At 46.5% G+C, this 24489-nt stretch overlaps 1 protein-coding gene across 4 annotated transcripts in view; it reads right to left on the bottom strand.

Moving 5' to 3' along the window:
- PLCH1 (phospholipase C eta 1) overlaps positions 1–24489 on the bottom strand; it is an 82500-nt gene that overhangs the window by 52977 nt on the left and 5034 nt on the right. For 3 of the 4 annotated variants that reach the window (XM_075418433.1, XM_075418434.1, XM_075418436.1), the window contains exon 2: positions 15363–15463. In XM_075418433.1, the coding sequence (XP_075274548.1) occupies positions 15363–15441 (79 nt within the window). In that variant the 5' untranslated portion in view covers positions 15442–15463. Of the gene's footprint in view, positions 1–4446; positions 4515–15362; positions 15464–24489 lie in introns of those variants that run through there. The other variant, XM_075418435.1, reaches the window with a different exon arrangement.

Genomic DNA, 24489 nt, shown 5'->3' with positions numbered 1-24489 from the left:
CATAGATTTTATTAAACAAACACAGTTAACAAGTGTGCACATCGTAATCCTCATTATGGCGTGAGGATCCCTCAGTGGGGAGGGCATAGCAATTGATTACGATGCTACAGAGCAAGTGGGAGAAGCAGCGGACAGGAAGGGAGGAGGATAGTTTCCACTACACCTGCCAACAAGGAGGATGGGTGGACAGGTCTGTAGGTGCTGCTGGGACAGCCTCAGCAGCAGGTTTCAGGACAAGCAATGGGCAGAGAGGAATGTGGCTTCTTGGGCAGCATACTCATGCTGCTATAACCCTTCACAAGGAACACGAGACATCGTTCTGTGGGTCTGTGGCCGTGTCTCCAAAGGAAACCCCACGGTCTCCCATTTGCTAGGCAAGCTTTTGCTCAGGTACCAGAAAGGGTGGCAATAACTCACTCCGAGGAGCTCAGCTGAGTCCCCGTGCATGCTCCTCAGCAGTGCTAAGGCAGGAGATTCTCCTCCGAGGCCTCACAGCAACCGAAAAAGAACAGCCCGAAAGGCAGCCCAGGAGCTACACCTCTAGATGCAGAGGTCACAGTGGAAAACAGTAAGCCACAAGCTCTTTCTCTTCCAGAATCCTATGTCTGCCCTCTAAAAATCAGTAAGTACATGAAGTAGGATCATACGCCTCAGAACCAAGCATGTCTTGTTCTAAGCCTGCCTTTGCTGTACTGCGTTAGGTGTCATCCCTGTTCCTTGATCCTTTATGTACTACCCAGGACTTCAACGAAATACAACTCTCACAGCAACAGGCTGAGCTGGGTCAGATCCCCTCACCCCCCCTCCTCCTGCCAAATACGCTATTCCTTTATATCTCACTCCTCCCTTAACTTCTCCAACCAAACAACAATACAAAAACCCCACCAGAATGCCCTTCATTAAAGCTTGCTCCTGTCCTCACGCAGGAGACGTGCAGAAGATAAACCGTCCCAGCTTCGGCACAAACAGTGAATTGTGATGTCTCCAAATTTATCAAACAGCACTATGTCACAGCAATCTTGGCACCTGTACAGCATCACAGCCTGGCGAGGGAACTAAATCACAGGGCACAAGAGCAGCTGTGGCTGCAGAATGAAGTGGGTGGGAGAGGGATCCAGCCCCAGGACCCGGAGCATGCTCGTCGCGCTGGGCTGTGACAGTGGCTGGGTGGGAGGGAGCATTGCCTCCCCTTCAGGCTGCCACATAAACCCACATCTGGGTCTCGATTCGAGAGCAGGAGGGGAAAAAAGCAGAGCAGAACTGAAGGTGGAGTTCATTAACCTTAAAAAGTAATAAATGCAGACTTCATGCAAATAATGACACAAACTAATTTATTTACACTCCTCAAACAGCCATTTTGCTAAAGAAACATGTTTACCTATTCTGTTCTCAAATTACCTCGGTGCAAGTCACCAACAGTGAGTCACCTGTGGACAAACAATGAATCGACAGTCTAAAACACCAAAGTAATTTTATTACCGAAAATCATGATGTTTTGTGCATCCGAGTTTCATGTGGATCAGTGTTTCTACTGCTCACATGTGAAAATGCCTCCAAACCAGTTACCTGTTATACTGCTGAGGATACCAACAACCTGACGAAGAACAGGCACAAACTTCCTCACCCACAGCCGGCTTTCCTGTCACTTGTGTAAAACAAGCCGGCTTACAGTTTCCCCTAACGGTCAGTCATCCCAGAAGCACACACACCAGCACAAAATGCTGCCTGCATACTAACAGGCTGTCCTCTAAGACATGAGCTTCTTAAGGGACTACTTCAAAATGTACGGTAAAGAGGAAAAATAAGCACACACATTTCCTCTCGCAGGTAAGCTGAGTGCTGGAAAGAGCTGTGAACATTTTCAGCAAGCTCCCTTCACCAGTCCCTGGTTTCACCAAGCTTTAAACCTTTCAAAGCTGCCCTGTGCATATACTCACTTATTGTGAGCACATATAATGCTGTGATAGATTTAAGCTATTATTGGAATTAAACATGACCAAGTTCCTCATAGGAGGCGGCTGATGCCTTCCATATCCACTGAGAAGAGCATGCCGTTCTGAGCTAACTCCTTTACGTATCACTTACTATTCTAGAGTGTATACTTAATACTTGTTTTACAGGTGCTCTGATAGATGTGAAGATACAAGAGTCCCAAAGAAGGCCTAATAATGACCTTAAAAGAGGCTGCTGCAATAGTCCCTGTGAATGAATGAAACACGATGTACCTCTGCTTAGCCCTATCGACTGCAACCCCAGGGTTCTGCTGAAGCAGCAACAACAAGGTAACTACAAAGTACCACCACCCGTCAGACGAAGACCCAGACCCACAACCAGGGGACATCAGCATCATTGTTCCTGTGCCATGCCCATTGATGTCCCACTGCCAGCACCTCTCTGGGCACAGGCGCGTTACCCAGGCACAGAGGTTAGCAGTTGTGTAGGAACTTACGGCCAAGCCGACGGCGGGCACGGAGCTGCTGCTTTCCCCGAGCACTCATTGCGGAGCCAAGTCAGACGGCTGGCTGGCAGCGGCACACACAGCACCCGCTTGTTCAGCTACCCCTTTACCCAGGCACTATCATATCAGCAGTCTTACGTGCATAAATTGCGCGAGGGGTGCGATCCTGCTGCTATCAGCATCAGCGCTGGCAGGCTGAAGTAATCACCAACCTAAAGAAGGCAGAGATCAGGCACTCTGCCTTCTTCCACCACCCAAGCATGGGAATACATTCACACCTACAAGACACAACACCCAAAGACCGCTGCCATGTCACCCTCCTGCATGTGGGTGCACCCCGGGAGCCCGCCATCATCCCACACCACCAGCCCAACGACACCAAAGCCACCAAACCTGAGTGAAAGGTACACTGCGTCCTACTCGTCGCTTCCGCATCCTGTGACCGCCTCCACCAGACAGAGAAATGGTAGTGCTACCAACCGAGAAAAATCTACAGAAATTTGGCAGTTGCTATTATATCTGGCTAAGGAAAAGGGACCGCAAAATGACCTCAGACAGAATCTCACCATCAAATGAGTACTTCAGTATGAAATGTGTTTATCTACACATACACACACATTTACGAGCTACAAAAATTAAACCTGATGCTTTTCTTCCAGGACTGTTCCTAAAACCCCCTTCAAATAAGCTAGCTCTTGTAAATTATTAAATGGGGATATATCCATTACCTTCTGCATCTCAGAAAGCAGATGGAGTAACACCTGGCCTCCTTTACCTAACCATATGCATCAAAGCTTAATGTAGAGTTTTCCATAACCGAAACCTCCAAAATAAAAATACAGTGTTTGGAACTGTAGCATACCAACTCCAACACAGGAGACCCTTCCCTGAGAAGATACACAAATAACTGACTTTTCCTTAAAACAGTCTCCATTTCTTACACAACAGCTGTGTCTATTTCTAGTAACTTTCCCTAATTAGAAAATGTTTATCAAATAAAATTAGCCCTGCTAAATGCAAAGAAAAAAAATCAGTATATATCAACCCCAACATGGCCCTTAAATTTCTTAGCATGCTTCACAGTGGGCAAAAAGATATTTTAAAGTACAAACCATGACTTTTGGTGGCTTTATTTCAGATAAGCTAGTTTGTTCATTTTTAAACTATAGATAGAATAATCTTGCTAGAAAATGTCTTCTGAACTACCCAATTTTGAAAAGCCAGCTCTTTGCTAAATGTATTTTGTAAGTTTTTTGTTTAATAGCATATAACACTACTAATGATGAGCAAAACACAAAAACAAAGTTTATCTGCCATGATTTCTCCTTCTGTCTGCAGGATTTGCTCTATATCCACTTAGAGGCTTAAACTAATAACCACTTCCCATCCATCATTGATTCAAATTGAACAAAATCAGACATTATAAGTGACAAGTTACTGAAGAAAGTTGTTCAAGATGTCTTCCTTTTTCGTATTATTCTCCTACTACTCTTCAAAAGACACACCTTTCTCATCCAATGCTGTTTGACCAGAATTCCACACATTATTTGCATATGTGTTATACTATTTATAAGTGTTACTAAAAAAAAAACCCACAACCACCCAGAAACTCTTTTCCATCGAAAGCTATGCCATGGCAAAATGACAAACTGATAAAAAGGTCAAAAATGGTTTTTATTAAGGCATATACATTTGTAATAATTTAAGATACCACACAAGTGCAGTTTGTCCATAGCATAGGAGCAGGATCTCACATACAGTCCACATGTTTTCATGCAGAAATCTATTTTCAAGTCAATACAAAAATACCAAGTTTTCATCTTAAATATTCAGGAATACACATAAACATTTTTCACATTAATAATGTCCACATAAGTATTGTATGTAACTTGCCAATCGTAAGGATAAAGTTACCTGATTTTTCTACAGGCACTTCCAGAAATGTTAAGAGCTCTTCCTATAGTAATTCCAAACTCAAACATCCTTACCTTTTTCTGGACTTAAATTTTTATATACTTCAAGGTCTGCCATTAAATTTGTAAGTCATGCATTATTGGCAAGTAGAACGGAAATTCTCACTGCAGGGAAGCCTCAATTTAGTCGTCATGTCTCCAGAGCTAAAACATTGGGAAAGCAATCCTTAGAAGCACAGGAGAACATTGCCAGCACTGCTCTTTACGAGGAACGATGAAATATTCACGATCCATAACATGGAGACAGGAAAGCACAAATCCAGAGACAACACTGGGCAACTTTCTTCAAAACCGAGAAGCACAGCCTGCAAGGGAAGCTGGAAGCATCTGCTCTGTGCTGCTGCTGCTGCAGGAATGCAGGAGCAGCGACTACTTTTGGTATGAGACATACATGCACAGCACAGCGATGAAGACGCTCCGGGCATTAAGCGTGCATAATGCCTGGGAAGAAGAGCTCTATAGCAAGTGCAGGGAAATCCTGCTGGCACCTTGTGAGCCCGGTCAGGAACAGATTACCATGCTTCAGTTAAAGAATGGGAGAGTGACGCAGGCTGAATGCTGAAGAGAAAAACCACCCTCAGCCCAAAGCAACTCCCAGCGTCTGCAGCCACAGAATTCTGTGAGGTGGAAGGAGAGCCCCCTCTGTGGACTGCACTCCTTTTCCCCAGGTTTTGTGCCCCCTCCTCGCATCTCTGTCCCTAACTTGAGGGGGAGCAGCTGTTCTGCAGTCAGGCCAGTTAGAGCACAGAGCATGCAAACAGTTTAGTCTGTGCATCACTGAGCATCCGATTTTGTAAGAACCAGTCGTCTCCTGCGAGATGGCTGAGCAGTAACTCTCCCAGTAGCTGTAAAAAATTACCACACCACTGGCTAAATACCGTCCTTGTTTAAGCCAACTCAGTGCCACTGAAATCCGCAGGTTTATAGTCAGTGTGGAACAATGGGCAGAAACATTCAGACCTGCATAAATTGCACGCACTTGTGACGGGGCCCAAGGGGACACAGCGCTGGCAAGAATAAAGTAGGCTCCAGATAGAAGGCTTCGCATCTTTGATTGATTGCATTTTCTAATTGTTTCACTAGTCAGCTGGCTTTTACACAGCGACATTTACATCAGCGCACCAAAGGAATCCCCAGCTGTATTCTCAAAGATTGTGACAGCAAGAAAAGATGACAAAATTTGTCTAGCACATGTGAGGAAAAAGTTACGTGATAGGCAGTGTGACTGAGAGGAGGACCCAAGCCAAAAAAACCCCCACCATGATTCTACATGCCTGTAGAACCTGAGTGAGATGGGAGACGAGATACAAGCGGAGCTGACACGTTTTACTTACTCAGAAATTATTATCTCTTAGCTGTTGCTAACACAAATAGGTGAGACTTCCCACAGTCACTACACATCACGAAAGATCGCAGCACACTGCAAGATGCGTGTTGACCACAGCTAGCAACCCCTAAAATGAAACAGCCCCCCATAGCCACTGTAGGACTGTTCTTGGCTGCACTCAAAGTTTATGCCTCTGATCGCACTTTCAGCTGAGGATGGCAGGAGCCATGCTCTGCAGAGAGAAGTGTTAGTCATTCTCAGTTACAATGTGAATGAAGTGTCACTCATTCTTAGTTATAACGAGGGCAACAGCTCCGTCATTACCCCACCACTGGTTCACACCTCAGTTCACAAGATTAATGGATGAAGTCATCACTGCGAAACCTCTAGATAGTTATCATTGCATTTACATTCTAATGAATTGATGTGTTCTAGCTGCAATTTAACAACAAAAATAAAACTGTCACTGCTCTATGGTTTAATTATATCAGATTGCATTTGATCATGTGTTAAGTGCAAATTACACCACACTCCTATCGTTCTATTAATTAATTATGAGGAGCTATACACAAGCATCTTTAACACCAAAGCTGCTCTGTAAGAAACCTTGCTCAATCATGAATACAATCCTTATTATTCTGTCTTCAAAATGAAGTTCATTTTAAAAACAGAATTGCTTAAATGTTATATGGCTTTAGAAATTAAAGCATGCTATATGGGTTAACAAGAACATTACAGCAAACAGATGAAGACTTCCGTGCAATCCAGGAGACATATGCCAAATGGTATGAGAATACTTGTAGGTTTATTCAGCTTCCAAAAAAAAAAAAAAAAAAAAAAAAAATCACCATGACAACTCTTCACTGACAAGTCAGGTTCTGCATCCAATCCCCAGTCCTGCCAGTCAGAGTCAAATCCAAGACTGGTGTGTCCTTGCAGACACACCACTGGAGTTTGACTATCTACAAAGGGAAAAACCAAAAGGCAACTAGTTCACTTTAGACCACCTGACACTGCACCTACATCTTACTTAAGCAGTGGCCAAGTAACCCTCAGATCTTCCCAGCTCGCTTCGCTTTCACATGCACCCCCTTGTTCTCGGGGGATCACGACGCTCCTGCCAGCAGTGCTCTGCGGAGCCACAGCACGCAAAGCGCTACCAAAGTCTCAGAGTTGATGGCGACAAGCACGCTTTCCCAACAGAAAATTGTTGTTCTGTTACCTGTATTAGATTAAGATCAATGATCACCACAAGACAACAGTATGTATTTTCAACAGCCACTACGGTTTCATAAGTATCGCACGACCCCAAGACAAGGTTTGGCAGGAAAGGTAAGACTCATTTGTATGCCTGTTCTTCCTATTTACGTTTTCTGCCCACAAGCCCTTCCTTGGGAGCACTTTGCCAGTGCCTTGCATGCCTAAAAGTCTGGTCTTTCCAACTTCTTAAGCTGGTTTCAAGCAACATGTGAACCATCCTCCAAGCCCCCTCTCACTGACAGATTTTGACAGTCTCAGCTACAAAGCACTAGAATTTATTAAAAAGGTGTTCATTAAGACAAAATCTATCTCCCCCAAGCTAGAATACTTTCCAGTCTAAATTTGCTGTTCAAAAAAAATTCTGTCACTAAACCACAGGAATTATTCTGAGATAAGAGAGCAAGTACCTCCAGGTACAAAGCAGGCAGTGTCAAAGCACTATCCTTGTCAGTTCATTAGAAAAAGGGTATTTAAAGTTTTCCTGTAATATCTGCAAACTGTAATTCTTCTCTTCTATGCGCATACTTACAGATATGTTTTAACCTAAAATGCACTGTAGTTCAGCTCACAACTTCTGGCTGAGATGAGGGAAACATGGCCTGTTTCGTGGGGAAGGCAATGCGAGAGGGCCAAAATGGCACCAGCTTGTCTTGGGCTACAGCGGCCAAACCAACACCAACATTTTTAGTTCCCCGGAAGAAAAGGTACTTAAACCTGTCCCTGAAGCATCCTTGGTGCATCCCTGAGAGCGAAAAGGGCCTGTGGCGAGCCCACGGGACAAGCAGCAGCTATTCCCGCAGAGACGGATGGCCAACAGGACGGACAGCCAGCTGTGGGTAGTGCTGCACTCAGGCCTCTCCTCCCCGGGCACCTCAAGTCAGCTGGGCTACAAAACTGGCTAAAATCTCGCTTGGAAAGCATGGCTGATGCCCGCATGCCACGTAAACCTGAACCAGTAGTTCCAGGGTAAAAATCCTACCTCACGCGGCTTTAGGTTGGACGGGGTGCCGGAGGGCGGCCATGGCCGAAAGCATCCGTTGGGGAACCGGCTGTGGTGCAGCCCAGCAGCACCCGAACCCACCACGTCCCCATCCACAATTAAAGAAAATCTATTACCAAAAGCATCAGCCTTTGCCAAAGCTGCCACAAATGGAAGCCCAAGCTTTGAACACTAAAAACCATACCTCACAAGGCTTAGATTACTGGACAGAGACACAACAGTGCAAGTTCTACTGCAAAATATTTGTTTTACAATAAATGAAAATATGATTTAACTTAGTGGTTTTGAAATTACAGCATCAGAAGAATATTAATTTTCTGGCTCATTGGTTTTTCCTTTTCCAATGTCAAAATAGCTAGAAACTGGTACAAAGACTAGTTCTGCCAAAGAGCAAGAAAAGCTGATTAGAGAACTTATTTCATTATCTGCTTATTGTAAGAGGTATAAGACGACAACAACATCTTCATATTCATCATCCAAATTTAATCTTAGACCTAAACTGTAATACAACCGCCTCGTGAAAAGTCAGCTAGCAATGAATAAAACTTTATATTAGCTGCACAAAAAAATTTGTCATTTTTATCAGATTAAAGCTTTCATCAACTCTACTCATTTGTCATTAATGAAGACACAGTTCTTTGGAAAGCTGACGAATGTGCAAAGATGGAAGGGGAAAACCACTCGGTGTCAGAACTCAATTACCTGATGTACCAGTTTGAGACAGATCCCACACAGAAAACTCCTCTTTCACCAAAGGATGCGTCTAGTGACAGACACGGGGTTCTTAATCGCAGTTACACATCCAGCCAAGCACCGAGAGGCAGCTTCTTCAGGCGCTTTTTAAATCTATGTGAACTTTAATAAACAAATTCTTTAATGCATTTCTTGTGTATACATTTTCAGTTACGTCTGGTTGTCTCAAGGAATGAACTGTGGATATTTCACTACATAAATCAGAACATAAACCAAAATGTAAAGTACTGCACTATTAACTTGTCCTGCTTTCCCAAGCATCGTTATAAAATCTAAATTGAAGCTGACTATTAAGATATCAGCCTGAATTCTGCAGTCTACATCTGGCATCTTTAGCACTGTAGCCTCAAGCGTAAGGCTTGCATGAGGCTTCAGCAGAGCTAATTATAAAGCATTGCCCATCAGCAACCATCAAGCCTAACGCATACATGCGATACGGCAAAGATTTAATATTGTTCCCCCAAAACTCTCGTGCTCTAATAACCAAAATAGACCATTTTACTGTGTAAAAAAAAAAAAAAAAAAAAAAAAAAAAAATCACAATGCATTTTATGTTCCCATTCATTGGGCACAAAAGTTCAAGATCACTGAAGCAAAAAAATCCCGCAAGAACTTGCACAAAAGCTCAGCTCCTCAGAAATGAACGGAAAAGCAGCGCAACACCACCTGCCGCAAGCAATCTCTCCTGAAGTGTCCACAACTGGTGGGGTAACCGCAGTAGGTGATCATTTAACGCAGGCGATGCACAACCGCATCCCTTAGGGCTGGGAAATCTTCGAGATGAACTCTCAAAATAAGTAATTGCCTTGGACTAAGTTTCTGTCTCCCTCTGCCTCAGCTTGGGAGGTATGTAGGTAGGTGTGCTAGTTTTGGCTGGGGTGGAGGTAGTCTTCTTCACAGTAGCTACTGTGGGGCTAGGTTTTGGATTTGTGCTGAAAACAGCGTTGACAACACAGCGATGTCTGAGTTACTGCTGAGCAATGTTTACCCAGAGCCAAGGCCTCTTCTGCTCCGCACCCCACGCGCGAGTGCAAGCTGGAAGGGGCGACATGGCCGGGACAGCTGACCCCGGCTGACCGAAGTGACATTCCACACCATATGACATCACGCTCAGCATAGAAAGCTGGGGGAAGGAGGAGGAAGGGAGGGGGACATGTTTGGAGTGATGCTGTTTGTCTTCCCGAGTCACCATTACGCGTGACGGAGCCCTGCTTTCCTGGCGATGGCTGAACAGAGCCTGCTGGCGGGAAGCAGTGAATGAATTCCTTGTTTGGCTTTGCTTGCATGAGTGGCTTTTGCTTTATCTATTGAACTACCTTTACCTCAATCCACGAGTTTTCTCACTTTTACCCTTCCAGTTCTCTCCCCATCCCAGCAGGGGGAAGCGAGCGAGTGGCTGTCTGGTGCTGAGCTGCCAGCTGGGGTGAAGCCACGACAGTAGGTGGTTTGGAAGAACCTTTTGAAGGATGAGCAGGATATTCCTGAAGCAAGAGACTAGGAGCACACGCAGCAATTCAGATGACCAGTCAGAAACTTCTCCTGCAAGTTCACTGGTGGCTGGGACAGACAGCTCATCGCACATTGTCAGATGGCAAAATAATTACTGAAAAATACTGTTTGCTTAGTGCCAGCATGAGACAAGTGTTGGAGAGGCCTATCTGAAAGTGCCGTTTGAAGTAAGAAGTATTGATGTCCATGGCAGCACTGTATCAAAGCCGCACTGCAGTGGCTCAGGACCTCAATACTGACATCTAGAACGAAGTTCCCATTCTTGCCCCTTTCCCAGAGGCAGAAGAAAGTGTTATCACCAGTGTTCCCCATCCATTTCCTCAGCAAGGTGTTAGCAGGCAGACATTTGAAGCTACCAAAATGCCTGACATGACCTAAGTACCTGTCTACCTTACAGGCCTGGCCCTCGGTTCAGTCCACCCAGTCAATGGTCTTTCAAAGGTGAAGTAATCGAGCAACCAAGCCTGCTCCCCCCCGTCACAGCCCGAATGCAGCAAGGTTGCAGGCAGTGAGTGCTTCCCTTCAAGCAGAAGGTTTACACTTTGGAGTTAACACCCACAGATAGTCAAAAGCGTGAATGAACACCAAAAAACTTCAGAAAAACATACAGATGATGTAAAGTTAAAGACAATTATCTAGATGCAGCTTCTAGCTGGGGAAGAACTTGCGTTGCTGACCGGCAGGCACTGGGAGCCTGTGCCACAGGAAAGGTTATTACACACACACCGGGGTTTTTTTCCCCTTTATACTTTTAGCCCCAGCATCTGCTGGCAAAGTAGATGGATGTTTGGTCCGACAACTCAGCCATTCCTATATTGTTATTGCCAGCAAACAAACAAAATATGATCCACTTTTACAGCTTGAAAACCCCGAGAAAATAAAAAAATATCTTCTTCCAAGCCTAAAGGCATGATGTACTTTGTATTTTGGCACTGTTTGCAACAGGAAAAGAAAGCGGGTTTGTAAGTCCTCAAGGCTATTCCGAACATTGTAACTGCTTCTCTGCTCTATTCTACAGAAACTGCTAAAATAGCTTAAACCCAGATCTGTCTTCAGTTTGTTATTCTCTGTGTGCACACACAGTGCTGTATCTCGCGGTTACTGAAGAAAACTGACATTTTTGCTTCTAGGCAGATAAGAGTCCCTACAGTACAATACACAGTAGCAACCTCCACTTCTGTAACCAAAAATTTCAGACATAAACAGATAGGAATTTTAATATCCTGCAAATGCAGCTATTAGCAGCTTTTCCTAATAAAACTATAAAATCATGAGAAATCCTTAGGTAATTTGGATGCATACAGTAGCTCAGCATCACATGTACGAGTGTTCGGTCATTACTCAAAGACAACCCGTTAAAGCTCTGTGGAAAGGGCTTGATGTACAGTTGTGTATCAATGTTTTCTCTTGCCTAACAACACGCAAGTGTCTCAAAGCATCATGATAATGTGGTAGAGAGCAGCCTGATCTGTGTACAGCAGCATTTTCCAGAATGGAACGGAAAAACTGCTGTTTATATTTGGTATTCACTGTACACAGGAATTGAACTGGGACCAATTAAAGTGGTTCTCCAGCCTTATATTCACATTAGTCAATATACTGCTTGGTGCTAATTACAACTTCATAGCTAGAGCACAGATATGATGCTCTTACGGTTCTTCCAAAACTTAACAATCTCCACCTCAAAGTACGTTAGTTTTTCCCTGCGCCTATTTATATACCCGTGGACAATTTCCCATTTGCTCTTGTGCCAACTTCCTCCATCAGTTCAAATAAGCATTTTCTTCCCTGAGCTTACCCTTCACAATACATTTATAGTCAGCAGTCACATCCCCTCTTAATCACTGATTTTCCAAGCTAAACAAACCAGACTCGTTTCGTCTCCTCTTATACAATGTTCTTTCCTGTCACTTCTGTAGTCTTTTTCTCCCCGTGTTCCAACACTGCTGACCAGAACTGCTGGGCTGGCCCTCGCAGCACTAACACCTTCATCTTACTCCACTACACTCAGAACAGCTTCTGCCTCCAACCAATGCATCACACAAGCAAGATGCTCTCCTTCTGCTGCCTTATCTCATGCACTTTGTCCTCCACCACCTCCTCACTTGCAGCTGATGGGCTTCCACACGGGAGCAGAAGCATTCCCTGCTTGTCTTCCATGGGAGGTTCTTTGATGGTCACACAGAGGTACCACGCACTCCAACAGGTTACACCTGCAGTGCTGCAGTCTTGTTTGGGTGTTATTGCTCTAAATTGGTTGTGTTTTCTTCCTTTGGTTGGTTTGGGACATTTTTTTGGGTTGGTTAGTTTTGGGGTGTAGGGTTTTTTTCTTTGTTTCTTTTAAAAAACACAAAACAAGATGTTTACTACTCCCAAAACTTGAACTGAACACCTCAGCTGGAGGTGCACAAATGGAATGCCACGCATTCAGGTTCTTAAAGCAATACAGGTCCCAGCAGGGTATGAAGGAAACACCAGAGTCACACACAGTTGAGCGGCAAGGTTGATATCATGTGCCTCTGTAGATGCTGCCAGTCCTGAAGTCTTTACAGAGAAAGATGTTCCTACACTTTAAGAACACGATCTCATGGAGCAGGATATTTTTAACTAGCTGGCTTGCACCTGAAGTGCAACAGTTCTCCCAGATTACAGGTTCAATTACAGATGATAACCATGCCACTGTAATGTGACCATCCAGACAAGCCTGACACAACTGAACTAGCCCACTGCTCTGAACAAAAGAGTGCAGTTTAGATAATATGAGCAGGACTGAATTAACATGGCATCCTAGCAATAGCCATAAAGTCCCTATTGACACTGAGGGTCTCGATAGAGGTGGAGAGGCCAGAAGCTAAAATTAGAAACTAAGAGAGACAATTACAATTACGGAAATGCAATTTAAACAAATGGTTTATATTTCTGAGAGAACTTAGGAAGAAGAGATAATTGGCATAAGTAACTGCCTCTAATAAGTATGAAGAGCTACTCTCAGAACTGCAGAGACAAAACCAGCTATTTGCTAAACATGTGGAAGCTTCTTTCTGGTTAACCATTAGCATTCATAAATGTAGAAAAATAAGGTAATCAACGGCTCTGCGTGCTTGCTCCCTGAAGAGCCATGCTCTTCATGTCACAATATGAAACTATGATAGTAATAATGACAAAAAAAAAAATATCACGAAAACCATGCGTAAATTACCATCAATAGACACTAGAATTGGACACATACAATCAAAACACAACTGAAATGTCAGCAAATCACAAGGGCCTGGATGACAGCACCTTCCCTGGTAACAGACAGTACCCACCCATGCAGAGTTCACATGAGATTTTCTTTCCTAATTTCCCAGTGGCGTAAAAAAGTTTTAAACAAGTACAATTTCCTTACGTGTGCTGGAGAAAATACGGTCTCAGACAGAAGTCACAATTTAGTTGTCTGCTGATTCAGGGCCAATCTTAACCTCAAGGCTGCCATCAGGAAAGGGAGTGAGCACCCAGCCCGCTCACCCCCACCCATCCCAGGACCTGCAGGATCAGAAGGCTCGCTGACAAAATGCAAACCCTTAAAAAGCTCCATCAACCCTTTTATCTAGACCAGCACGGTCCCACAGGAAACCAGCTTCTCTCAAGATTCAGGAGCAACATGATCATTCCTGGGGATATGAATACATCTCCTTATATCCTGCTGTTGGGAACTGCCACCTCTGTCACTGTCCAATGGGGACTTCAGTTCCCTCCACATACTCAGACTGAAAGTAACTGGAATAGTAAGACTGCAAATACGCATCCAAAACGTAGCTGCTCCAGTTACACACTCCTGCTAGGGAACAGGCTGTTGCCTGGAGAGAAGCGTGATTAACGGGCATTTACCAAAACACTGCAAGAGTGCTCACACTCGCCAAAGCAGGACCTGGGTGAAGACACAGAATCACAGAATCACAGACTGGTCAGGGTTGGCAGGGACCTCTGTGGGTCACCCAGCCCAACCCCATGCCGAAGCAGGGTCACCCACAGCAGGCTGCACAGGACCGCGTCCAGGCAGGGCTGGAATATCTCCAGAGAAGGAGACTCCACAGCCTCCCTGGGCAGCCTGGGCCAGGGCTCCGTCACCCTCAGAGGGAAGAAGTTCTTCCTCATGTTCAGCTGGAGCTTCCTCTGCTTCCGGTTGTGCCTGTTGCCCCTTGTCCTGTCGCTGGGCACCACTGGAAAGAGTCTGGCCCCATCCTCCTGACACCCACCCTGCAGATATTTAGAGACATTTCTAAGGTCCCCTCTCAGCCTTCTCTTCTCCAGGCTGAACAAGCCCAGCTCCCTCAGCCTTTCCTTGTAGGAGAGATGCTCCAGCCCCCTCACCATCCTCGTAGCCCTGCGCTGGACTCTCTCCAGTAGCTCCTCATCTTTCTTGAACTGGGGAGCCCAGAACTGGACACAGGACTCCAGATGGAGCCTCCCCAGGGCAGAGCAGAGGGGAAGGAGAACCTCCCTCGACCTGCTGGCCACACTCCTCTTGATGCACCCCAGGATCCCATTGGCCTTCTGGGCACCCAGGGCACACTGCTGGCTCATGGTCACCCTGTCGTCCCCCCGCAAACCCAGGTCCCTCTCCGCAGAGCTGCTCTCCAGCAGGTCCGCCCCAGCCTGTACTGGTGCCTGGGTTTGTTCCTCCCCAGGTACAGGACCTTGCCCTTGCCCTTGTTGAACTCCATCAGGTTCCTCTCAGCCCAGCTCTCCGGCCTGTCCCGGTCTCACTGAATGGCAGCACAGCCTGCCGGTGTATCCACCATCCCTCCCAGCTTTGTGCCATCAGCCCACCTCCCTCCCAAACATCGCGGCTCTCTCAGCTCAACTCGGCGCAGCTCCAGCCGCCTCCCCCTCCCCGGGCGGGAGCCGGGCCCATTCCCCGCCTGAGGGGAGCGGAGGGGGCGCGGGACGCAGGCAGCGCGCGCAGCACCGGGGCCAGGGGTGGGGGAGGCGGCGGTCCCGGAGCGCCCCCTGGCGCCCCCGCCGCGGCAGCGACCGGGCCGGGGGTACCGGGCCGGGGGTGCCACGGGGCGCCGGCAGCGCGGGGCAGCCCCAACTCACCGTGGAAGACGCCGTTGTCCGCCAGGAAGTGTCTGCAGTACTGCGGGGCGGCCTGCTTCTCCGGGGCCCGGGGGCTCATGGCGGGGCGCTCCCTGCTCACCCTGCAAAACCAAGCAGAGCACCGTCAGCCAAAAGATGAGCTAAATCACAATAGCACAGCTCTGCAAGAGTATCCATCCGTGCTCTTAATGCGAAATACTTCGCTGGCCTCACCCAAAGCGTCCCAAGCGTGGCCCTTCGCTCCCCGAGCACGCCCACGGCCGGGGTACGTGGGCTGATCACCGGGGCCTGGCAGCGATAAGCCCAGGGCTGCTGCGGGGAGCCCACCCTCCTCGGCCGCCGCCGCACCCATGGCCAGTCCCGCTGGCAGAGCCAGCCCCCGCAGGCTACGTGGGGCCGGGGAGAGAGGATCGATTTAATCCATTTCATGATGCTGCGCTGTATTTAACGAGCTACGGACGTGTCAGACCACACCACAAAACTGTACATCCTCCCCAAGCGAAGGTTATTAAATAAAATGGTGACTCCAAGGTAATTGCCCCCTGATTTTGGGGCTGGAGTAGCATTGCAGGGATGCAGAGCCCCCCAGCACTCCCCGTGCCCTTGGCAGACACAGCTGGAGCAGCGCCTGGGAGAAGCCACGGTTACATCGACCACGCAAAACTTGTGTCCTCTAGCCCCAGGGGATCCCAGCTTCATGCAGGAAAGAGACGCTCTCAACTCAGAGCGTCAATGCTACCCGCTGCCGAAGCATGAGATAAACCGTCAGTCTGCTTCAGCATCTTTCCTACACGCAGCTGATCACCGAACAGAACACGCAGAGGCCGTGCCCTTCCCGGGAAAGGCCACCAGCTGAGGACACCCCAGCAGCCGGGAGCCTCGACTGCTGCCTGAACCCAGCGTCTTCCCCAGCTGGCAGCAGCGCGCGTCACTGCGTAGGAGGAAGGCAGGGATTCGTCTCTGAACCACTGCGCTCTTCGGAGGCAGACTGCAGAGACCTTCCCAGGAGAACGCAGCGGCCGGGCAGCAACCCTTCCCACACGGGTCCACGCTGGCCCCTGTCTTCCCTGCTCACCTGCCAGGGCCGAGGCTCTCAGCACCGTCACGCAACGAGTTTTGCCTCCAGTGCCAGCAGCACCAGACAAGAAGCCCATCAAAGTATTCGCAGGTACTTAGCCGCAGATGCTCTCACCAGTAAGTGCTGGGAGCGGAGAGCAGTCCTTTTGGACACAGGCCCCAGAGCTCTGCTAGGCCAAGCCCCCGACCGCCAATTTTTCTTGGATCCAGCCAATAATATTCATAAACCAGTTAAAATGGAAACGCACAGCAAGCCAGCACAAAACAAAGACCAGCCAAGCGAGGGGAACGCGAGCGACTGAAGCCAGTCACTGACAGCCGGGCGACAAACAACCCCCCTTCAGCCCTGGGAGCGCTTCCATCACAGTCACCCGCTGCTCCACCGCCACAATCTGGGGCAGCAGGAACAATCGGAACAATTATTTTCGGAGACCCAAACAGTGGAAGTTAACTCATTAATAAGCTGGTGGTTATAACTCGAGACAAGGCTGTATTTGTTTCGAGACACTGCATCGAACTTCCATTCCAAGAATTCCAGCCTTTTGTTCTGCAGGCTGGACCTTACCGAAGCCCATCCCACCCAGCAGGGCTTGGTGTGCAGGTATGGGTGCAGCCAAACCAACCAGCAGCTCGCACTGCTTTCACATTTGCTGCTGTGGAAAAAATAAAACAAAAACCACCAAAGCAAAACACGAAAAACCCCATGGACTCCTTGACATCCTGTTGTGACACCAAACCCTTTCACAGGATCTTCCTTCTCCCTTTGCTGTTTCACCAAGCTCGAGACTCGCGGTTCAGCCACCCAGGTACCCCTCCCTGTTACAAGCCTGCTTTGGTCTCCCGTTTTACGGCACTCCCACCTTCGCTCCAGTCAGCCCAGCTGTTTCCTCGCCCACGCTTGGCACAGACAACGCCAACTGTCTTCGTCCAAGCAAGCCACTAGCAGGATGTCAGGACGCTGCTGTCCCAGCCTCCTCATAAAACTGCTTTGGCGGGGCCCAGTAACGAAACCCCCCCAGATGAAACACCACAGCACACTGTAAACACCCAGACTGCAGCTCGGCTGAGGAACACAGATCTCTCTTGCTGAAGTGATTTCATAGAATCACAGAATGGTTTGGGTTGGAAGGGACCTCTAAAGGCCATCCAGCCCAACCCCCTGCAGTGAGCAGGGACATCTTCACCTGGATCAGGTTGCCCAGAGCCCCCTCGAACCTGGCCTTGAGTGTTTCCAGGGATGGGGCATCCACCGCCTCTCTGGGCAGCCTGGGCCAGTTTCAAAAGAAAAAGTAAAACAAGTAACCTTAAACCATAGCCAGCAGAACTCATATTATCCTTAATGACTAATTTAGCCGCAATCGTTACCTAAGACGCAATGACTGTACTCAGCTATCAGAGAAAAGAACCACCTGGAGAACTTTTCCCCTTCCCCATGCATCGGTGCAATGAATGCTGCCTCCTGCAGTGGTGAAGCTGAAGCAGCTGATCGTGAAGAGCCCAGAAATATCTGCCATTTCTGGTCTACCCGGAAACAACTCCAGTCCCATCTCCATTGCAGTCCCCTGCAACGGCTGAGCAGACCTCCTCTCCCCTGCCACCACCCCTGCCACTTCTTGTCACTCACCAGGTACCTTCTCAACTGATTCGACTCACAAATCCAGAAAAAAAAGCAGGCTGTTCGTGGAGGGCTAGCAAGCCAAACAAGCTCAGAGAAGGTTCAACGCCGGCACTGTGAAGGGATAGCAGTACCCTGGGACATGGAGGCAAGGTAGCGGGGAGCTGGCTTCCCCCTCTCCCACCAGCAAGCTGTTGGGTTAGATGGTCTCTCACGGACACCTCAGCGGGGCTGCTCCGCTCTGGAAGGTGGCAAGGTTTTCTTCTCCAGGTAGCATGGGGCTGAAGCCAACAGCTCGGTGACAACGTGTAAAGTGATGTTCAGGTTTAGTTCACTGTTATCAGTGCAAGCATGAGGGACTGACAGGCAAATACTGATCTGGTATCTACGATGTTCCTGCTGCAGGTTAGCGAGTAGGTTGTTCAGTTGCAGAGGTGGGATTTGCCTCTCTGTTGCTGCCTCAGTGGGGAGGAGATGGTCTGAATGATCCACCACAGGTGTGAGCCAAAAATGCCTGTTTCTGTTTTGCTCTATCTGAAAGCTATCACAGTCTCCATTACAGTATGTGTTTTGTCTATGGCCCATGTATTGTTTACACTAAAGCGATATTTTACTACAATTTGGAACACTAAGCAGTAATACCCATTACCTCTGCCAGACCTCATTTTCTACATTTCTTGGACTTTTGCCCTTGCCAGCCATGAGCTTTCATTGCAGCTTGCCATAACCGGGGCCACTCTTCTAGCATTAATTAGTAATGTGCAAGCTATCAAAATTATTCCTACACATTTAAAGTAATTACGATCACAGTCCAGCCTATGGCCAGGCTTTTTGCTTTAGGCTATAAAAAAATACAAGCAGCCACCATGTTTTAATTAAGAAAATCGTTATCAAATATTCATCACTAAGAATTTACACACAATAAAAAGAGATCTTATCTCCTGCTCAGCTCCCACACAGAATTCATGTCACAGGGGGAGATTTGTGGGGAAAACATTGCTATTGATACATATACATACATACATATATATATACACACACATATATATATGTGCAGTGCCTCCAAAAGCAACCCTTCAGCCCCCTCGCCTCCCTTTCATGGCTCATGCCACCACAATACTCCTTTGTTCCTGCACAAAGGGTTCTCCCACACCACGGTGGCCCCTTGGAACAAAGGTTCTCCCTGGCATGTCAGGGATGAAGGCAGAATCCCAAAGTGGCTGCATCAGCTGACAGGAACACCCTGTAAGAAAAATCTTCCTAAGAAACACCAGCAATTACTTGGATGGCCCTCAAAGTTATTTGCTTTTTCCGTTACAGAGCTCTGGGAGAGCCCAGCCAGGATTATGCCTTACGGTGCTCTACAAAACGAAAAAAAACAAAAAAAAAAAAAGGAAACAAAACCCAACCAACCACACACTTTGGGGCAAAGACCCATCATTTCAAAAGAACAAACACTCAGGGACTTAACCGTACGCATATTTGCGCCATTTCAACAACACCACCACCACAGTAGAACCTCCTGTTTACGTCATATACAGGTATAACCTGCATACCATTCTGGTCTAACTTATTTTATAGATGTAGAATAAGCTACCTGAGTATAAAATGCCAGTAAGCATAAAATTATGCTTCAATAGGAAAGGATTGTACCACCGAAACTATTCTGGCAAAACGTTACAAAATCCTGAACAGAGGCGAATCTGAGTTCAAAACTAGTTTGTGTAGTTACTTGATACTGCAACCAGTTCAGAGAGGGAGTTGAAAGCACTCCTAACTTTTCTGCTCTGCAGGTTTCCTCACTCAGGGGTATCACTCTTTCACGACAAGCAAAATTCCAGGAGGTCCAGCCCTGAGCCTGGCACAAGACGCTATTCATTCCAAGAGGTAAAGCAAACAGTGCTCCACTACCTGAGCAAAGAGATGTTACTCCAGTGTGTCAAGAATCCATCTACTTTACACCTGGATGAAGTGTATTAACATGTCAGTTGACCAAGGGAGTCCATCATGCAGACTGCAGAAACACAGGAACTCGAAGGAACTGTATCTTCTATTTTAGCTGATTAATTTCCATTAAACCTGTGTCAGCTGCACTTAGTACTTTCAGTGCTGTGTTCCATAAGAGATGTTCTTCCAAAGAGGATAGCAAGAACTATGATTAGTTCCACTGAACTGTACTTTACAAAAGAGTCATTAATGGAAGTAAACCGATTTTGCTCAAAGAAATTTGACAGAAAAACTAAGTCACATATGCATGTCTGTATGCGTGCATATACACGTGCCTGTGTCGACACAGGTAGACGAGATGAACAAACATGATTTTTTTTTGTTATCAAGATAGTGGGCAAACTTCTCACATGGAAAGTTTTGTTATATGCATGCTTTATGAAATTATTTGATTATAAAAGTTGTAGAGATGAACGCACAAGATACTTCTGAAGTTGGCAGAGGATACGCATACTCTGCCTAGGTTGTGACAGATGCTTCTTATTACAAGAGGCTTAAGACCAAAACCATAACACCCGACGGCCGCTGGTCTCACCGTATTCTGCAGTTTCCCCTCTGGCACAGAAAAGCCCCACGCTTCAGCGAGCGGAGCATCCTGCTGCTCGGCACATTGCAGGGAATCGCAACGCCTTCTACCAGCAGCTGGAGGCTGAGCAGCACATGAGCAAAACACAGCCCCAGCTCAGGCTCACTGTTAGGGTTAGCACTAAACTATTTTAGAATGTAGCAACATAATCTAAATATTTATTTGCAATATTTAACCTGGACACTGTGCAGGTCCTGAATATGAAGAGGGTATTAAGCACATGTCCATTTAGCACCAGACAGGAACAGGTTTGAGTCCCCTGCACAGCTCTCTTGAGAATGCTCAGATTAATTGGTAGTTAAGTGAGTAATAACAGGGTGGAGAAATTGCTAATCTCACCTTTTCTCAGCTGCCCTCTCCCCTTCTTGTTTCTGAAGCACTTCAACAGATAACATTAAGTCACTCTGATACCATGAATGTTCCTACTAACAGGACAGATACTGCAGATCACCGGTGCTTCCGTCTGACAAAACCACAGCTCCAGTTTCAGATCTCTGATTCAGTATCTACCCAGTGAACACACTTTAAAACTATGGTTTACAAAAAAACTAGTCTTTTCCTTAGCCCAAAACGGTGTATAGTAAAAACAAATATTTTTTAAAAAGTTCTACCAAAGTTTAAAAAAAAGCACACGTGCCTGACAATTCTGTCTTCAGCAGAAAAGAAAGTCCAGAAAATACTGACTATTCAGAGGGCTCCAGATTTTAGAAGCTTGCACCTGTTTCAGATATCTGTTAATAATAAATTTTACAGTGAAACGTAGTTGACAGGTACCGGCTGCTACAAGAGACATAAAGGAAAAGTATCATAAAGGAAAATAGAAATAGGTTAGAAATGAGACAAGCAATCCAGAGTCAAGGGAAAGACACGCTAAGTATGTGATTGGAAATAATACTGTGTTAGCTCCAGACCTAGCCAGAGCACACCCTTTTAAGCATTAGCAACCTCCTTATGGGAGGGCGGAAAGACCATCTGGCTGGCACTAAGCAGCAGAAATACACTGTCCAGAGAGAAACACTGGTCTTTAATCCAACAGCTGTGATTGCAGTGGGGGCACCCAGAATCTCTGCTGACTGCCATCACATGCATCCAGTTAGCTTCCAGTTATTGCACACAGGAAAAGTAAATACCAAATCGCAGTACAAATACTACTTTGAACTTTCCTTGGAGAATGCTGGGGTAGTATTCAAAAGCTAAGCAATATAGCTTCACAACAGACCTATGTTTATTACTAGAACAGAGATAGGTTAACCAATTTATCTTAAGTCTCAGATGACACGAACGATTTACTCGCATGCCTCAGGAACAGAACGAGGCTGCCCAGATGGGATCGTTGGTCTTTCTGTACAACCTCTTAGCTCGAGAAAGAACCGTTCCAGATCAAGCTCTACATCATTTCCAAAGGTGCCATCAGCTCCCAGCAGCTTGGCAAACACATTGCAGTGGAAATCAGAATAGACCAGACACTTACCCTAGAACATGTTCCCAGTACTCCAAGGGCTCAACAGATACTGCAGAGAGGGAGTGCAGTTATTTGCAATTCTGTTTACATCACAACACACAACCAGGAAAATTTGTGCTATCACCAACTTACTTTCCCTGGAGCGTGTTAAAATTTCTGCTAGGTTAGTTTATCAGCAGCCATCAACAGGAACTTCTTTCCAGGCTTTATACGTCAGAAAAAGAGCTGTAGTTTCCAGTTCAAGCTTTTACTTTCTAAAGAAAGTATCAACAAATCCTCTGGTGGAACAACCTTCAAGCTGTCAGAGATCAGCTGCTGCACAACATGGGCTGTATTTTTTTTTTTAAATAGCATCTACAAAACAAAGTAGCCATCAGATGAAAAGCTTAGCCATAGTTAGACCTGAAAATGAAATCTGAGAAGATTATAAAATCCTAATATTACAATATTTCATGGGGTATCCACCCATCTGCAGTCGTGGGCTTCTCATTTCACTAAGCCACTACCAGTCGCCCAAATATTGCTAAGCGTTTAAGCTGGTCTGAATTCATGCAGATTTAGATTTAACCGTCATACAAACCCAGGCTCTAGGGCTTCCAAACATCATCTGTGCAAATCTCCGCTTTAACCAGCACCAAATATCTACATTCAGTCAAAACAACTTCCATAAACGTTGCTAAAGTTACACGTACAGGAGCCATGCAGAAGAGGCAAGGCACGTTAGCTGCACTGGATCGAAGAGCCATTCTGCTGACACAAGGCATTTTTGCCCACTAATTGGTGTCACTCATAACTTAAAAAACAAAGGTTCACCTAGCTACCATGTGAACTACTTCATAGATGTATGGATGCTTTCCAGAATTTAAGTTAGCTTCTTGTATAAACAAAAAGCTTAAAAAGTACCCCCAGAGTTACACTCCCGTTTCAATGGCAAGTATTTATCCCCAAATATCACCAGCATGAAAAAAAGATTATTGATAATACTTGGTAATAGAAAAGAAAAACATCCAGTATCGGATCCTTTTCTTATTTCTTAGGAATTGGTCTGGAAGAATAAAATAAGAGATTTTTGTTTGGTTTCTTCTTCTGCCATACCAGTTCCCTAACCTAATGTGTGGCGAGAACATCTGGGCTGGCACAGCGCTGGCAGTACAGGTGTCCGTCCACATGCGCAAGCCAGCACGGTAGCAAAGAAAAATTTCCTGTGGATTTTGCTGGGAGCAACTGGAAACTCTGAGAAGTCAGAGTTGTCCATTCAAATGGAAAAGGTCACAAAAGAGTCTGTATTTGGGATACAGATGCTGCACTTACATGCTCTTTAGATAGATGAGGTTTCCTGAACAGGCAGATTTTGTTTTTTAACCTGGTATTTCTGCTATTCCCCCATTAGAGCATTAAACACTAATCTTAGTCATACATCGTTCACCAGATGAAGACAGACCTTGATGTCAGTTTGCTTAAGTGTTTGAGAAAGCTGCGCCTAAATATTTGTTTATTTTACAGCAACTATCAATCCAAATCAGCAAGCCAGAAAGAAGCATTATCATCACTGACGTCGCTACCGCCACGTCAGACCACAGCTATTTTTGTCGTCCCGTACTAGTTCGGTGTCTTGTCCCGGTAGCGACGCGCTGCCGGGGACACAGTTCCCCTTGGCCAGCGCTGAAGGTACAGAGCGCAGGCAGGGGCGGCTGCACATCTCCCTCCTGATGGCACTATCTGCAAGGTTCAGCCGAACCCCAACAGCTAGCGGACTGGTGCCCACAATATGCCCCCTAAACTGGCCTTTCACTTCCCAGGAGAGGAGCAGGTAGGCTTCCCCGCACAGCACCATGCGCGGTGTCTGGCCCCGTTACCGGCCCCCGTTCCTCGCCGTGCAGCCCACCCAGCGCAGGCTGTGGCAGCCTCCATGACGGACAACTTCTCTGTCCTACCCACAGCTCACAAGCAGCAAACTTCAGTCTTCCTGGCGGTGTTAATTCTGATGGAGCTTTTGTTTCAAGTCGTTTCTCTGCTCTTTCTGGGAAGTCATGAAAAGCATGTGTCAGCACAACTTGCTGCTGAGGAGGGCATTAGAAAGGATTTGAACTGACTCCCCATGGCAACAGACCCTGAAAGGGAATTAGCATTTGCTCCCCATTCCCCAAGAAGCCTAAATGGAATTTTTTTTTCTCCTATCTAAAGAACTATTTCCAGGAGGGCAGCATGCTGTTGCCTCTATTGCTCAGCAGGTGCTGCTCCAGAAGACACCTACCTTGCACGCTCTGCGCTCAGCATAAGTCATCCCACCACACGTGGAACCAATAAATATGAACAAGCCTACATGAGTGTTTTCCTTACACAGCTTTACAGCACTCTGCGCACCTTTCTGCTGCTCTGC

This window comes from Opisthocomus hoazin, chromosome 4, assembly GCF_030867145.1.
Source record: "Opisthocomus hoazin isolate bOpiHoa1 chromosome 4, bOpiHoa1.hap1, whole genome shotgun sequence".
In the NCBI taxonomy this organism is placed as follows: Eukaryota; Metazoa; Chordata; class Aves; order Opisthocomiformes; family Opisthocomidae; genus Opisthocomus; species Opisthocomus hoazin.
This window is presented reverse-complemented; position numbering and strand designations above follow the sequence as displayed.